General features: G+C 41.7%; 1 protein-coding gene across 3 annotated transcripts in view; it reads left to right on the forward strand.

Annotated features, from left to right (window-relative positions):
• The first annotated feature begins 3,151 nt into the window (after positions 1–3,151).
• SIDT1 (SID1 transmembrane family member 1) overlaps positions 3,152–16,855 on the forward strand; it is a 107,812-nt gene continuing 94,108 nt past the window's right edge. The window contains exon 1 of one of the 3 annotated variants that reach the window (XM_027522257.1): positions 3,152–4,059. In XM_027522257.1, coding sequence (XP_027378058.1) covers positions 3,850–4,059 — 210 coding nt within the window. In that variant the 5' untranslated portion in view covers positions 3,152–3,849. The remainder of the gene's footprint in view (positions 4,060–16,855) is intronic. The other 2 variants (XM_027522156.1, XM_027522165.1) reach the window with 2 other exon arrangements.

Consider the following 16,855-nt stretch of genomic DNA (forward strand, 5'->3'; position numbering starts at 1 on the left):
CAAATATATTCTTCCTCCCTTTTATCCTTAGAGCAATCTTGTGATACTGGGGAGGTTAATTACCTAAGGTCATTCATTGGATTGGGGCTTGAATTAGGAGTCAGTCATAGACTCTTGAGAGTCCCTTGGACTGCAAGGAGATCCAACCAGTCCATTCTAAAGGATATCAGTCCTGGGTGTTCTTTGGAAGGACTGATGCTAACGCTGAAACTCCAATACTTTGGCCACGTCATGCGAAGAGTTGACTCATTGGAAAAGACTCTGATGCTGGGAGAGATTGGGGGCAGGAGGAAAAGGGGACAACAGAGGATAAGATAGCTGGATGGCATCACCGACTCGATGGACGTGAGTTTGAGTGAACTCCGGGAGTTGGTGATGGACAGGAAGGCCTGGCATGCTGCGATTCATGCGGTTGCAAAGAGTTGGACGCGACTGAGCGACTGAACTGAACTGAACTGAACTGATAGCATAGGCTGATTTGCAGTATAACACTGAAGTTGTCTGGTAAAGATATCATCTATAAAGGCTTTAAAATAGACCTTTTGGGCTCTGTATGATAAAGGGTCTGTTCAAATTGCTTCTAAATTCATTACTTAAAATTAGGATAAAGCCTTGAAGAGTCATATTTCCCTTCAAATATCTACAAGGCTGTCATGTGGAAGAAGGATTAGGTTTATTCCTATGGCTCCAGACAGCAGACCTCACACCAGTGAAGAGAAGCACATTTCAATTTAAAATGTGAAATATATTTCTAGTAATGAGACACTTGCCCTCTAAAGAGGGCTTCCCTGGTGGCTCAGACAGTAAAGAATCCTCCCGCAATGCGGGAGACCTGAGTTTGATCCCTGGGTTGGGAAGATCCCCGGGAGAAGAAATGGCAACTCGCTCCAATATTTTTGCCTGGAGAATTCCATGGACAGCGGAGCCTGGCAGGTTATTGTCCACGGGGTCACAAAGAGTTGGACACAACTGAACACCTAAGCACAGCTCACAGCCCTCTAAAGAAGAGGCCACCTTATAAACGGGCCAATTCCCCATCTTTCTTAGTGTTTGAGTTCAACATCACAGTTCAAAACATCAATTCTCCATGATCCTCAGTTCAGTTCAGTCACTCAGTCATGTCCAACTCTTTACGACCCCATCGACGGCAGCATGACAGGCCTCCCTGTCCATCACTAACTCCCAGAGTTTACTCAAACTCATGTCCATTGAGTCGGTGATGCCATCCAACCATCTCATCCTCTGTCATCCCCTTCTTCTCCCACCTTCAATCTTTCCCAGCATCAGAGTCTTTTCCAATGAGTCAGTTCTTTGCATCAGGTGGCCAAAGTATTGGGGTTTCAGCTTCAGCATCAGTCCTTCCAATGAATATTCAGGCCTGATTTCCTTTAGAATGGACTGATTGGATCTCCTTGTAGTCCAAGGGACTCTCAAGAGTCTTCTCCAACATCACAGTTCGAAAGCATCAATTCTTTGGCGCTCAGCTTTTTTATAGTTCAACTCTCACATCCATACATGACTACTGGAAAAACCATAGCTTTGACCAGACAGATTGTTGTTGGCAAAGTAATGTCTCTGCTTTTTAATATGCTGTCTAGGTTGGTCATAAATTTTCTTCCAAGGAGCAAGTGTCTTTTAATTTCATGACTGCAGTCACCATCTGCAGTGGCTTTGGAGCCCCCAAAAATAAAGTCTGACACTGTTTCCACTGTTTCCCCATCTATTTCCCATGAAGTGATGGGACCAGATGCCATGATCTTTGTTTTCTGAATATTGAGTTTTAAGCCAACTTTTTCATTCTCCTCTTTCACTTTCATCAAGAGGCTCTTTAGTTCTTCTTCTCTTTCAGCCATAAGGTGGTGTCATTTGCACGCTGCTGCTGCTGCTAAGTTGCTTCAGCCGTGTCTGACTCTGTGCGACCCCATAGACAGCAGCCCACCAGGATCCCCATCCCTGAGCTGAGGTTATTGATATTTCTCCCAGCAATCTTGATTCTAGCCTGTGCTTCACCCAGCCCAGCGTTTCTCATGATGTACCCTGCTTATAAGTTAAATAAGCAGGGTAAAATATCCATGATCCTACACCTCTAGAAAGTGCTTAAACTGACCAGGTCAGTTAATCTCAAAGGGAATTACAAACACCAAGTTTATGAAACTTTTTAAAGTTATAAAAACAGACACAGACATTTTAAATACAGCAGTTTCACATCACTCAAATTCTGCTTGAAATTATGTTTCTAAAAAAAAAAAAAAAAAAGGAACCTCAGTTCTATGTTAAACTTTACCCCCCAGACTCTTCTTTGAATTAGCACTTTTGTCCTCGTGCCCATATATTTTCAAAAACATTTTTTAAAGTAAAAAATGTTTTTAAAGTCTTAATAGGAAGTCATCTAAATCAATCTTCCATCTGCATTGTTTTCTCATCACACAACTGTATATCAAATGTATTACACTCATTTTTTGATGTTTTAATAAATTGTAGAAATTCAATGAGGTTTAAAAAAAGAGAGAGAAACCCTTTCCATTGAATGGTAACTGCTGGGATTTTAATCTGCAATCTTAACTCTTTGAATATGATCTTTTTTCTTCTTTGTGGCTTTTTTTTTTAATGTCCCCTCTGGTTGATCTCAATTATATTCTTCTCCAGTTTACAAATAACTTGAAGCTGAAATGAAACAGCGTCCTCCTGAACTGGGATTATCTGGTGCTCTAAAAGGATTTACTGGAGATCCTCACCTCACTCCACTCTTTTTTTAAATTTTACTTTATTTTTAACTGGAGGATAATTAGTTTACAATATCCTGATGGTTTCAACCCACTCTTGACCTGCCACTTCAATTGTTTAAATTGAATCTCCTAATTTTTGCCTGAAGGATATTTCCTTTTGATTTGGGGTTGTGGTTTCTCTCTTGAAAAACAATACAGAGTCCTGGGGATTCTGCTGATCTGAGAGTCACTGCAGGGACAAAGGAGACCCTAAGTTGGAGCAGAATGTGTGCCCTCTGCACAAACCCAGTTGCTCTGGGTCTTCTTGACAACTTCCGGGACTCGACTTCAGGCAGCGTTAAGATTGTTGTTGTTGTTTTTTTTTTTTAACATATTTATTTTGTTATGACTGTACATATTTACATATGTTCACGTATGGCAAGGGAAAGAAAAAGTGATGACGTGAGGCTCCTTGAGATTAGGAGGAGGTGATAAGGAAATAAAGCAGGTGACTGGGAAGGGAGAAGTGAGAATTCTGTTCGAGAAGGGAGACTTGAGAGTTAATAACCATCTCTCAGAGGAGCCGGAGTTCTCTGCAGGTAGCAGACTGGAAATGCGAACTCGTGCACCCTCTTTGGAGACAGGCTTTCTGTTCCTTTGCTTGCAGGAAGGTGCATATTTATTTAAAACGGACTGAATTTCCTGCTCAATGGCTGGTCTTGATTCTTCAAGACTAGTGGGTATTTTCTTTTAATGTCTCCAATGCTGTTTTTTCCTTTTTGAGGTTGAGGGGGAAGAGATCGGTTGAAATTCTGGTTGGCTAAGTGAGAGATTCTCAGAAATGAGAAAGGGGGAAGCAAACAGACTTAGAAGGCGGCAGGAGCCCCCGGTCGCTCCCCTTTGCTGCGCACCCACTACCTCCGCCTGGTGACCTTCCGTGGAGACCCCAGGAGGCTGCATCAATATTTGATCAGCCTTTTTGCCAGCGCGTTGCCAGCACTCGTCGGCGGGGCTTGCGAGGCATCGCCAGCGCGGCGCTGAAAACAGCGCGGGGGCCGCCGGGGGCTTTGGGAGGACCGGCTCTGCGTTCGCCCCCTCCCCCCGGGCCGCTGGGCTTGGCCGCGGCCGGGCCGCTGTGCCCACCATGCGCGGTTGCACGCGGCTGGCGCTGCTCTGCGCGCTGCCCTGGCTTCTGCCGTTGGTGGCAGCCGGGCGCCCTGCGCCACCCCCAGCGCTGCGCCGCGACCCCCGCAACCCCGCCAGGGGCGCAGAGTTCAATCGCATCTACAGCGGGGTGGTGAGCCTCCCCACCGAGAACATCTACTCCTTCAACTACACCAGCCAGCCCGGCCAGGTAAGACACTCGCTCCCCGCGCTCCCAGGAACTTGCCCGACCTCAGAGCCCCGCCGCTGCTCTGGGTCTCCGAGGAGTCGACCTCGGGAGACCTCGGGGACCATGAAACCCTCGTTCCCTTTCTCCTTCAAAGCAGTCACTGCCCGAGCTGCCGCATCCTCTGCCACCGGCCTGGGGACAACTCCGCCTCCCTTCGCGCCTCCCCGGCCTGGTCGCGGGCATTACTGGGCTTTGCAGGGGCGCCGGTTACCCGCACCGTCTGCGGGTCTCGGTCCCCTGTCCGGCCCTTCTCTAGGAAGTCACAATTTTTAAAGCTGAGAAGAAAAATGACCACACCTCTGTTCCCAAGCTCCCGTGGGGAAGGAACCTCATCTCTTTTGGTTGATTCTGTCAGACCCTTCTATTCCATAGCACCTGGGGAGGGAGAGCTGCTCAGAATCTAAAATGGGAATGTGTGAGAATGGACGAGAGCTGCAGAACCTCTGTGTGTGTGCAAGAGCCACTGCCTGCGATTCTGTATCGTCGTCACACGCATGTGCTTCAGAGAAGCCAGAAGACCCGGCCAGAGATACAGAGCTGAAGCCCTCAGCCGATCTCTGGAGGTTTTGAGTTTATATAAGGATGGATAATTGAGTGCAAGTTCTAGACCTATTTCTGACCAAAGTTGAGGTGAGACAAGGAAAGGAAAAGACTGTTTCAGCATCTGTCCCTTTGACACATATACTCTGGTTGCACAATGTGAGAAAATGCATAGTTAGCTTCCCCCCTCTAACACAGTACCCTTTGAGGCACAGCGGAAAAACTCCCCAGTGTACCTGCCTCCGGTTCTTCTTCACATAAACGTTTGTGAATCAATGTGTGTATGTATGTATACATTTGTATGAATGTGTATGTATCCCTTGCTGTGCCAGCATTCCCGACTCCCTCAGGAAATTCAGAACCAAACTGAGATACCAAGATGTGCCTTCCTAACTCTCACTTAGGATAGAAACTCAGAAACCTGGTAGCTTGGAGTAGTATTGAGCCAGAGGGACCACTGGGCCCATCACCACTCCCAGACATTTCCCCAGTGCGTGTACCGAGCAAGTGCTCCATCTCCAGTCTGGCACCAGATCCTAAGCTTAGTCTTCACTGTGGACTATGTCACCATATTCTTACCCTGTCCTGTCCCCCACTGACCTTCAGGTTGTACATCCTAAAGTGAGCAGAGTGGTTGTGTGCAGAGCCATTCCACTGTAGACAAGAGGGGGAGGTGGCAGTTTTTACTCCTTACATTCCTCCTAACCCAGTTCTTCTGGTTGGGTGTGCTGTATTGATCAGCTGACATTGCACTGAAGTATGTTCCCAGCTCTGTTACTGGCTCAGTAAAAATAAAAGTCTGAATAATCCCATGATCTCTGGCGTGTACTGTCAGTTTCCCTCTAAATCATTGGTAAGGAAACTCAAATGACGGATGCAGAGTAAGATCTAACATCAAGCTTTAATAGTTTTTACACTTCCGCTTAGAGATAGAGTGACTTTTTTTTTTTTTTTTAGCTGTTGTTTCGACCTTTTTGCCCATAGTATTCAGTGAGTTCCTCTACCACAGCACAAGTCACACTGTTTGCAGTTAGGGTCACCTACTTTACTCTCCCAGAAAACCATGAGATATTGATACATTTCTGTATCTGTATTGCTACATTCTCTCCACCCTAGTACCTAGCACAGTGCTTAGCACCTAACAGTTTGCTAATGTTTTTGAAAAAATGAATAAATAGGTAAAAAAAAAAACTTAAGGAATCTTTAAGCTACAACTAAATAAAATATATGCTTTTTAGTAGGTTGACTGTGAGATCATTTCAAATAAAAACAAAATTTTAAAAAATTGTTCTGAGGTTATGCTCTTCCTATTTTGCTTTTATGTATGCTAAAATGCCCTTTATTCTGTGAAACAATGGTGATAGTTAGTTTTAAAAATATCTTTGCATGATGCAATAAAAAGCTGACAGTCCTTAAATTTCACTAGTCTGGGAAATACAGTGGGGAACCATGGGACTCAAGTATTTTAATTATTTTAATGCCAATATGGAATAATATGAACCAGATGTCCTCAAATCTTACAGCCTTCTGAAACTTCTCTTTAATGTGCAAATAAGACAGTAGAGCCCTCAATCCACTTACTTTGGAAAATTGCCCTTCTCTCTCTCCAGTCCAGTATTCCAGATGCTTTCTCCAGAGATGGCATTTTTCTGATCTAGCCATTCAAACCATTATTCTGTTTCTCTGGGTGGCTTCCTCTCTTCTTTGGTCCCTTTTGCCCTATTTTGGAAACCAGCACCCCCTCCTTCTAATACCATGAACAGAATCCATTGAATATAGCAGAATTTTACTGAAGGTTTGGAATAGCATGAGGGAACTGAATAGCAGAGTAGGTGATAGATTAAATCAGAAAGTAGGTGGCAGACTTTATTTTTTGGGCTCCAAAAATCACTGTAGATGGTGACTGCAGCCATGAAATTAAAAGACGCTTGCTCCTTGGAAGAAAAGTTACAACCAACCTAGACAGCATATTAAAAAGCAGAGACATTACTTTGCCAACAAAGGTCCATCTAGTCAAGGCTATGGTTTTTCCAGTAGTCATGTATGGATGTGAGAGTTGGACTATAAAGAAGGCTGAGCACCAAAGAACTGATGCTTTTGAACTGTGGTGTTGGAGAAGACTCTTGAGAGTCCCTTGGACTACAAGGAGATCCAACCAGTTCCTTTAGATCCAACTGATCTAAAGGAAATCAGTCCTGAATATTCATTGGAAGGACTGATGCTGAAGCTGAAACTCCAGTACTTTGGCCACCTGATGTGAAGAACTGACTCATTGGAAAAGACTCTGATGCTGGGAAAGATTGAAGGCGGGAGAAGAAGGGGATAACAGAGGATGAGATGGTTGGATGGCATCACCGACTCAATGGACATGAGTTTGAGTAAACTCTGGGAGTTGGTGATGGACAGGGAGGCCTGGTGTGCTGCAGTCCATGGGGTCGGAAAGAATCAGGCACAACGGAGCAACTGAATTGAACTGAGGCGATAGATTGAATCAATAGGTAATAGATTAAATCTAGGAATTCCCTGGTGGTCCAGTGGTTAAGAATGCGACTGCCAATGCAGGGGACATGGGTTGATCCCTGGTCTGGGAAGACTCCACATGCCAAGGGGCACTGAAGCCCATATGCCATAACTACTACACCAAGCTCTGGAGCCCATTCTCTGCAACAAGAGAAGATACCACAGTAAGAAACCCCTGCTCACCTCAACTAGAGAAAGCCTGCGCACGGCAACCAAGACCTAGTGCAGTCAAAATTAAATAAATAAAATTTTAAATATACCCTTTTTAAAAATCTGAAATCTAAGCAATGCTGTCATAACAATTTACCAGCTATTCCCCCACCAGAAGAAATGTCAAGATAGTAGCACTATTTTCCAGGCCCTGGCTTGTTACATTTTCTTGGCCACCCCTCTCCCGCTATGCTGACCTCAGTCTCTAAATTTTTGTTACTGTCTCACATCAAGCAGTTTTGCCTCATGACCAACTCCACACTCACTGAAGAACTCTGTTAAATAAAGATCTATGAACCCAAGAACAGAAGCTTGGCCGTGACCTTTTTCCTTTAGCCCAAGCAAAGGCTTGGTCAGGGCTGTCTCTCCTGCACAGGCCATTTCCCATCTACTCCTCTTCAGTACAACTAAGAGTTTGGTTTAGATGTAGGTATATTCTAATTGGAAAAAGGAAAAATATTGAAAGAAATACATAGAACAGTGTTTATATTTGTGCTGGTGGACACAAAGATTTTTACTTAGAAAAGACTAATCATCATTAAAATTGCACTGGATATTTCTTATAAATACATATCTGAAAATACTGATTATAACGCTGTAAGTAAAGGAAGAAGAAATTAAAGCAATGTGGATAAGTGTCATCTAAAAGAAAAAAAATCTGATTTAGAAATTAAAAGGCTATTTTTTGTTTCATTTTATCTTCTTTATCTCCTCAAGGCACTGATAGGTTTGCCATTACTTTTCCTATATCTTGGAAGAGAAAGGCTATTCTAAGTTTAGACCTTGGTGGAGAGAGGAAACTGCCATGGGAGACTTTGTTGCTAATCTTTCCTGTCAGCCACTGCATCTCCGGTACCAAACTCTGTCTCCCAGAACTATTCAGCCAAGTGTGTCTAGCTAGTCAGCTGAGCGAGCACCAGGAAAAGTCCTACATGCCTTCCAGGCAAAGAAATGTAAATATTCAGTTGCCATTAAAAGAAAAACCACTGAAAAACTGGAGTGACTGGTTTAAAAAATGGATAATGAAAATAACTATTTAAAGTACAGATTAGGCAAGATCATGGTTCATTTCAGTTCCCTGGAGGGGCAGTGTCTGGAGACTCGCTTTAAGGGGCGAGGATTTCATTGCGTCAGTCAGGGTGTTCTATAACCTGAGGCTGGGTGGGGCCAAGCCAGAAGGAAATCACCTTGTTGAGAAAGTTGCCAGGGATATGTTTGACTGGGACATAGAGCTTAAAAGGTTTATTAGGACATGAGAATCTCTTGTAGAGACAGGTGGTGACAACAATAAGATATTTCTATTTGAGCCAGATGGTGATAAGAAGCCCTTAAATAAAAGTCTGAGCATCACCCAACAAGAGGTCTTCTGTTTCAATAACAGAAATCATCACGTGCTATAGATTTTTGAATTTGGAATGCTTCTCTGGACATACTTTGTTTATTAAACTGAGGCATTTATTTTTTAATGACATAAACATTTCTATGCCTAAGGAACAAAGCTTGGCTTTATTAATATCTAGCAGTATCTAGAACCAGTTATAGCAGCTTTTCAGATCCTGATTCAAAAAGCCTATCCAGTTCTCATGAACAATGAAATACATATCAGGACATCGCAGGACTAACTTTTAGCTATGTATATTACTACTTACAAAGAAGCCTTTAAAATCTTTATGCCTCAGCTCTCCCCATCTTGTCTGTCTCCCCCTGTGTTCTATATATCCTGCAGCAGAGAAGCCTGCTCTGCTGTCCTCCCACACCTCCTTGCTGAACTGGACTGGTGCTTGTATGTAAAGAGAGATTCATCTCGTTAGCACAGTATCGGGGTGGCTGGTTACTGTCTCAGTCAGCACGGACTGTTAGAGTACCACAGACTGTGCCTTAGAAAACAAACACTGATTTCTCACAGTTCTGAAGGCTGGGAAGTCCAAGATCAAAGTGTTAGCAGACCTGCATGTGGTGAGAGCTGGCTTCCGGGCTTGTAAACAGCACTTACAGATGTGTCCTCACGTAGCCCAGAGAGCAGAGAGAGAAACAAGCTTTCTCCTGTCTCTTCTCTCTTACTCTTTTTTTATTTTTTTTTTAAATTTTATTTTATTTTTAAACTTTACAATATTGTATTAGTTTTGCCAAATATCGAAATGAATCCGCCACGGGTATACCTGTGTTCCCCATCCTGAACCCTCCTCCCTCCTCCCTCCCCATACCCTCCCTCTGGGTCGTCCTAGTGCACCAGCCCCAAAATATTTATTTATTTGGCTCTGCTGGGTTTTAGATGTAGCACTCAGGATCTCTAGGAATAGTATGGAGGACCTAGTTCCCTGAGCAGGGATCGAACCCAGGCCCCATGCCTTGGGAGCATAGAATCTTAGCCACTGGACCACCAGGAAAGTCCCTCTCCTGTCTTTTCTTATAAGGACACTAATCTCATCCTAAGGACGCTAACCTCGTGGTCTAATTACCTTCCAAAGGCCCTGCCTCCAAATTCTCTCACCCTGGGGATTAGGCTTCAACTGATGAAACTGAAGAAGCTGAAGTTGAACAGTTCTATGAAGACCTACAAGACCTTTTAGAACTGACACCCAAAAAAGATGTCCTTTTCATTATAGGGGACTGGAATGCAAAAGTAGGAAGTCAAGAAACACCTGGAGTAACAGGCAAATTTGGCCTTGGAATACGGAATGAAGCAGGGCAAAGACTAATAGAGTTTTGCCAAGAAAATGCACTGGTCATAGCAAACACCCTCTTCCAACAACACAAGAGAAGACTCTACACATGGACATCACCAGATGGTCAACACCAAAATCAGATTGATTATATTCTTTGCAGCCAAAGATGGAGAAGCTCTATACAGTCAGCAAAAACAAGACCAGGAGCTGACTGTGGCTCAGACCATGAACTCCTTATTGCCAAATTCAGACTTAAATTGAAGAAAGTAGGTAAAACCACTAGACCATTCAGGTATGACCTAAATCAAATCCCTTATGATTACACAGTGGAAGTGAGAAATAGATTTAAGGGCCTAGATCTGATAGATAGAGTGCCTGATGAACTATGAAATGAGGTTCGTGACATTGTACAGGAGACAGGGATCAAGACCATCCCCATGGAAAATAAATACAAAAAAGCAAAATGGCTGTCTGGGGAGGCCTTACAAATAGCTGTGAAAATAAGAGAAGCGAAAAGCAAAGGCGAAAAGGAAAAATATAAACATCTGAATGCGGAGTTCCAAAGAATAGCAAGAAGAGATAAGAAAGCCTTCCTCAGCGATCAATGCAAAGAAATAGAGGAAAACAATAGAATGGAAAGACTACAGATCTCTTCAAGAAAATTAGAGATACCAAGAGAGCATTTCATGCAAAGATGGGCTCCATAAAGGACAGAAATGGTATGGACCTAACAGAAGCAGAAGATATTAAGAAGAGGTGGCAAGAATACACAGAAGAACTGTACAAAAAAGATCTTCAGGACCCAGATAATCATGATGGTGTGATCACTGACCTAGAGCCAGACATCCTGGAATGTGAAGTCAAACGGGCCTTAGAAAGCATCACTATGAACAAAGCTGGTGGAGGTGATGGAATTCCAGTTGAGCTATTTCAAATCCTGAAAGATGATGCTGTGAAAGTGGTGCACTCAATATGCCAGCAAATTTGGAAAACTCAGCAGTGGCCACAGGACTGGAAAAGGTCAGTTTTCATTCCAATCCCACAGAAAGGCAATGCCAAAGAATGCTCAAACTACCACACAATTGCACTCATCTCACACGCTAGTAAAGTAATGCTCAAAATTCTCCAAGCCAGGCTTCAGCAATATGTGAACTGTGAACTTCCAGATGTTCAAGCTGGTTTTAGAAAAGGCAGAAGAACCAGAGACCAAATTGCCAACATCCGCTGGATCATAGAAAAAGCAAGAGAGTTCCAGAAAATGATCTATTTCTGATTTATTGACTATGCCAAAGCCTTTGACTGTGTGGATCACAATAAACTGTGGAAAATTCTTCAAGAGATGGGAATATCAGACCACCTGACCTGCCTCTTGAGAAACCTATATGCAAGTCAGGGAGCAACAGTTAGAACTGGACATGGAACAACAGACTGGTTCCAAATAGGAAAAGGAGTACATCCAGGCTGTATATTGTCACCCTGCTTATTTAACTTCTATGCAGAGTACATCATGAGAAATGCTGGGCTGGAAGAAGCACAAGCTGGAATCAAGATTGCCGGGAGAAATATCAATAACCTCAGATATGCAGATGACACCACCCTTATGGCAGAAAGTGAAGAGGAACTAAAAAGCCTCTTGATGAGAGTGAAAGTGGAGAGTGAAAAAGTTGGCTTAAAGCTCAACATTCAGAAAACAAAGATCATGGCTTATGGTTCCATCACTTCATGGGAAATAGATGGGGAAACAGTGGAAACAGTGTCAGACTTTATTTTTCTGGGCTCCAAAATCACTGCAGATGGTGACTGCAGCCATGAAATTAAAAGACGCTTACTCCTTGGAAGGAAAGTTATGACCAACCTAGATAGCATATTGAAAAGCAGAGACATTACTTTGCCAACAAAGGTCTGTCTAGTCAAGGCTATGGTTTTTCCTGTGGTCATGTATGGATGTGAGAGTTGGACTGTGAAGAAGGCTGAGCGCTGAAGAATTGAAGCTTTTGAACTGTGGTATTGGAGAAGACTCTTGAGAGTCTCTTGGACTGCAAGGAGATCCAACCAGTCCATTCTGAAGGAGATCAGCCCTGGGATTTCTTTGGAGGAAATGATGCTAAAGCTGAAACTCCAGTACTTTGGCCACCTCATGTGAAGAATTGACTTATTGGAAAAGACTGATGCTGGGAGGGATTGGGGGCAGGAGGAGAAGGGGACGACAGAGGATGAGATAGCTGGATGGCATCACTGACTTGATGGACGTGAGTCTGAGTGAACTTCGGGAGATGGTGATGGACAGGGAGGCCTGGCTTTCTGCCATTCATGGGGTCGCAAAGAGTCGGACACAACTGAGCGACTGAACTAAACTGAACTGATGAATTTGAGGAGAGAGGGTACATAAGCATTCAGTCTATAGAGTTCTCTCTCACTTTTTTCCTGTGTGGCTCTGGAAAAAAAAAAAAAAAGTATTGACATGTTATAAGGGTGTTTAAGAGGCTGACATTACTCCAGTTAGGAGTCTGATTTTATGGAGGACCCATGTTCTGCCTGCCTTGACCTGATAGTCGTTTGCTAAACCGCATAATGGATTCTGTGTGTGCTGTCCAATATGTTAGCCACTATCCACACGTGACTATCAAGCATTTGAAATGTGACTAGTCACAAAATGAGATGTGCTATGTAGAACACACACCAGATTTTGAAGACAGTGTGAAATAAACAACATAAAATGTGTCATTAATATTTTATTGATCAAATATTTTTATATATTCGGTTAAATAAAATACATCAGTAAAATTAACTTCACCTCTTTCTTTTTATGTTCTTACTGTAGCTTCTAGAAAATTTGAAAGCAAAATGTGACTCATATTTTTATTGGACAGCACTGGTCCCAGGACTACAAGACTTTAGAGAAGTCATACATCCTACAGATAATTTTGTCGGAGGAAATGAGGCTTGAAAAGGTCAAAATAGATAAGTAGAACTTGGATACGCACAAAGAAAGGGGAAGGGCTGTTCAGATATGGAAGAATATGTTCTATTTCTTCTTTGGCAAGACTGCCATCAGAGGTGGTAGCAGTATATATTCCCACCAGGCAACACATAATGTCTAGTCTCTTCTTGTGATGACAGCCACATGATCATGATTGTCTAGTTTCATTAATTCATTAGGAACAGTAAGATAATATTGATTTATGTCATTTATTTTTTCATTTCTGAGCCAGAATATTTTTTTTGTCTCTCTGAATTTTTAAATTGAAGAATGATTAATTTTTCAACATTGTATTAGTTTCAAGTATACAGCAAAGTGATTCAGTTTTACATAGATCTGTATGTTCTTTTTCAGATTCTTTTCCAGCATAGGTTATTATGAAATATTGAGTGTAGTACCCTGTACTATATAGTGGGCCCTTGTTGTTTATCTACTATCTTTGGGTGGTGAGGTTATGGAGAATTTTAATATTCTTCTCTGTACTTTCCAAACATTTCACAATAAATACAATAAACATTTTGTAATAAAAGTAAAAAATAATATTTTACTTTTACTCAAGGCAAGGGAAGCACTGACTGAGGCAGTGTTTTATCCTTGTGTGTTCTACCCTTATGTGTTTTTATCCCTTTAACTACATGTGATCCTTCAGCAAATTCTCTTGCCTCCCTGAACTTTATTTTTCCCACTGATAAGAGAAGATTGCAGTTCTGATCCTTATTCAAGAACTAAGGTTCTGTTTTCTGACTTTTTTTTTTTTACCATGTATGAGATTGTAGATTTTTTTTAACTATAGACTAGAAATTTCTTGCCAAAAAGATCATTTCTCTTTGTCATGTAAAAGCAAGTAAATGGAAACTTTAAATTACTGTTTCCAAAAAACTTCTCTTTTTTCCAACTACAATTTTATTTTTAAACTTTACAAAATTGTATTAGTTTTGCCAAATATCAAAATGAATCCGCCACAGGTATACATGTGTTCCCCATCCTGAACCCTCCTTCCTCCTCCCTCCCCATACCATCCCCCTGGGTTGTCCCAGTGCACTAGCCCCAAGCATCCAGTATCGTGCATCGAACCTGGACTGGCATCTCGTTTCATACATGATATTTTACATGTTTCAATGCCATTCTCCTAAATCTTCCCACCCTCTCCCTCTCCCACAGAGTCCATAAGACTGTTCTATACATCTGTGTCTCTTTTGCTGTCTCGTACACAGGGTTATTGTTATCATCTTTCTAAATTCCATATATATGCGTTAGTATACTGTATTGGTATTTTTCTTTCTGGCTTACTTCACTCTGTATAATAGGCTCCAGTTTCATCCACCTCATTAGAACTGATTCAAATGTATACTTTTTAATGGCTGAGTAATACTCCATTGTGTATATGTACCACAGCTTTCTTATCCATTAATCTGCTGATGGGCATCTAGGTTGCTTCCATGTCCTAGCTATTATAAACAGTGCTGCGATGAACATTGGGGTACACGTATCTCTTTCCCTTCTGGTTTCCTCAGTGTGTATGCCCAGCAGTGGGATTGCTGGATCATAAGGCAGTTCTATTTCCAGTTTTTTAAGGAATCTCCACACTGTTCTCCATAGTGGCTGTACTAGTTTGCATTCCCACCAACAGTGTAAGAGGGTTCCCTTTTCTCCACACCCTCTCCAGCATTTATTACTTGTAGACTTTTGGATCGCAGCCATTCTGACTGGTGTGAAATGGTACCTCATAGTGGTTTTGATTTGCATCTCTCTGATAATGAGTGATGTTGAGCATCTTTTCATGTGTTTGTTAGCCATCTGTATGTCTTCTTTGGAGAAATGTCTATTTAGTTCTTTGGCCCATTTTTTGATTGGGTCATTTATTTTTCTGGAGTTGAGCTGTAGGAGTTGCTTGTATATTTTTGAGATTAGTTGTTTGTCAGTTGCTTCATTTGCTATTATTTTCTCTCATTCTGAAGGCTGTCTTTTCACCTTGCTAATAGTTTCCTTTGATGTGCAGAAGCTTTTAAGGTTAATTAGGTCCCATTTGTTTATTTTTGTTTTTATTTCCAATATTCTGGGAGGTGGGTCATAGAGGATCCTGCTGTGATGTATGTCAGAGAGTGTTTTGCCTATGTTCTCCTCTAGGAGTTTTATAGTTTCTGGTCTTATGTTTAGATCTTTAATCCATTTTGAGTTTATTTTTGTGTATGGTGTTAGAAAGTGGTCTAGTTTCATTCTTTTACAAGTGGTTGACCAGATTTCCCAGCACCACTTGTTAAAGAGATTGTCTTTAATCCATTGTATATTCTTGCCTCCTTTGTCAAAGATAAGGTGTCCATATGTGTGTGGATTTATCTCTGGACTTTCTATTTTATTCCATTGATCTATATTTCTGTCTTTGTGCCAGTACCATACTGTCTTGATAACTGTGGCTTTGTAGTAGAGCCTGAAATCAGGTAGGTTGATTCCTCCAGTTCCATTCTTCTTTCTCAAGATCGCTTTGGCTATTCAAGGTTTTTTGTATTTCCATAAAAATTGTGAAATTATTTGTTCTAGCTCTGTGAAGAATACCATTGGTAGCTTGATAGGGATTGCATTGAATCTATAAATTGCTTTGGGTAGTATACTCATTTTCACTATATTGATTCTTCCAATCCATGAACATGGTATATTTCTCCATCTATTAGTGTCTTCTTTGATTTCTTTCACCAGTGTTTTATAGTTTTCTATATATAGGTCTTTAGTTTCTTTAGGTAGATATATTCCTAAGTATTTTATTCTTTCCGTTGCAATGGTGAATGGAATTGTTTCCTTAATTTCTCTTTCTGTTTTCTCATTATTAGTGTATAGGAATGCAAGGGATTTCTGTGGGTTGATTTTATATCCTGCAACTTTACTATAATCATTGACTAGTTCTAGTAATTTTCTGGTGGAGTCTTTAGGGTTTTCTATGTAGAGGATCATGTCATCTGCAAATAGTGAGAGTTTTACTTCTTCTTTTCCAATTTGGATTCCTTTTATTTCTTTTTCTGCTCTGATTGCCGTGGCCAAAACTTCCAAAACTATGTTGAATAGTAATGGTGAAAGTGGGCACCCTTGTCTTGTTCCTGACTTTAGAGGAAATGCTTTCAATTTTTCACCATTGAGGATAATGTTTGCTGTGGGTTTGTCATATATAGCTTTTATTATGTTGAGGTATGTTCCTTCTATTCCTGCTTTCTGGAGAGCAAAAAAACTTGTCTTTTTTGTATGCTCTGAGGGGTTTCCCATAGGGCTCCTCACTGCTGGAAGTGGTTTAGTTTTGTTTTTTCCTTCTGCCTCTGCTGCATGTGCTGAACCTGTTTTCCAATCAATTCCTTTTTTTTCCTTTCCAAGTGCCACATCAATAGGCTTCCTCTAGGTTTGGGTTTGGTTTTTCAGTTGTTATTTGGTTTGGGGTAGATTTTTACAGCTGTGATGGTCTCTTCTGAGGGAGTATTTTAGGTTCTTACACAGTTCGTCAAGATTTTCTGCCTTTCTGCCTTTCCTGACTTGGTTTCCATGTGTTACTTGATATATCCCCTAGGTCATTCCTGTCAGCTTGACCTGAAGATACCACGAAACCTCTTTGTTGCATTTCTTTCTTCATTTCAAACAGAAGTAATCACTCCTTGTTGATACTATTACTCGTTGCCATGCAGCAACCCAGAGTGTGTTAGCCAGCTCCTCCTGCATTGTGTAACACTGAAGCTGACTGAAGTTCCATCTCAACACATCAAGATGGTGCATTAATGGTTTAAAGGCACATCTAATGAGCTATTGGGCCTCATCACCCTTTCTGTTTATTTGTTAAGAAAAATATCAGATATACCATGGGCTA

The sequence above is a fragment of the Bos indicus x Bos taurus genome, chromosome 1, assembly GCF_003369695.1.
Source record: "Bos indicus x Bos taurus breed Angus x Brahman F1 hybrid chromosome 1, Bos_hybrid_MaternalHap_v2.0, whole genome shotgun sequence".
In the NCBI taxonomy this organism is placed as follows: Eukaryota; Metazoa; Chordata; class Mammalia; order Artiodactyla; family Bovidae; genus Bos; species Bos indicus x Bos taurus.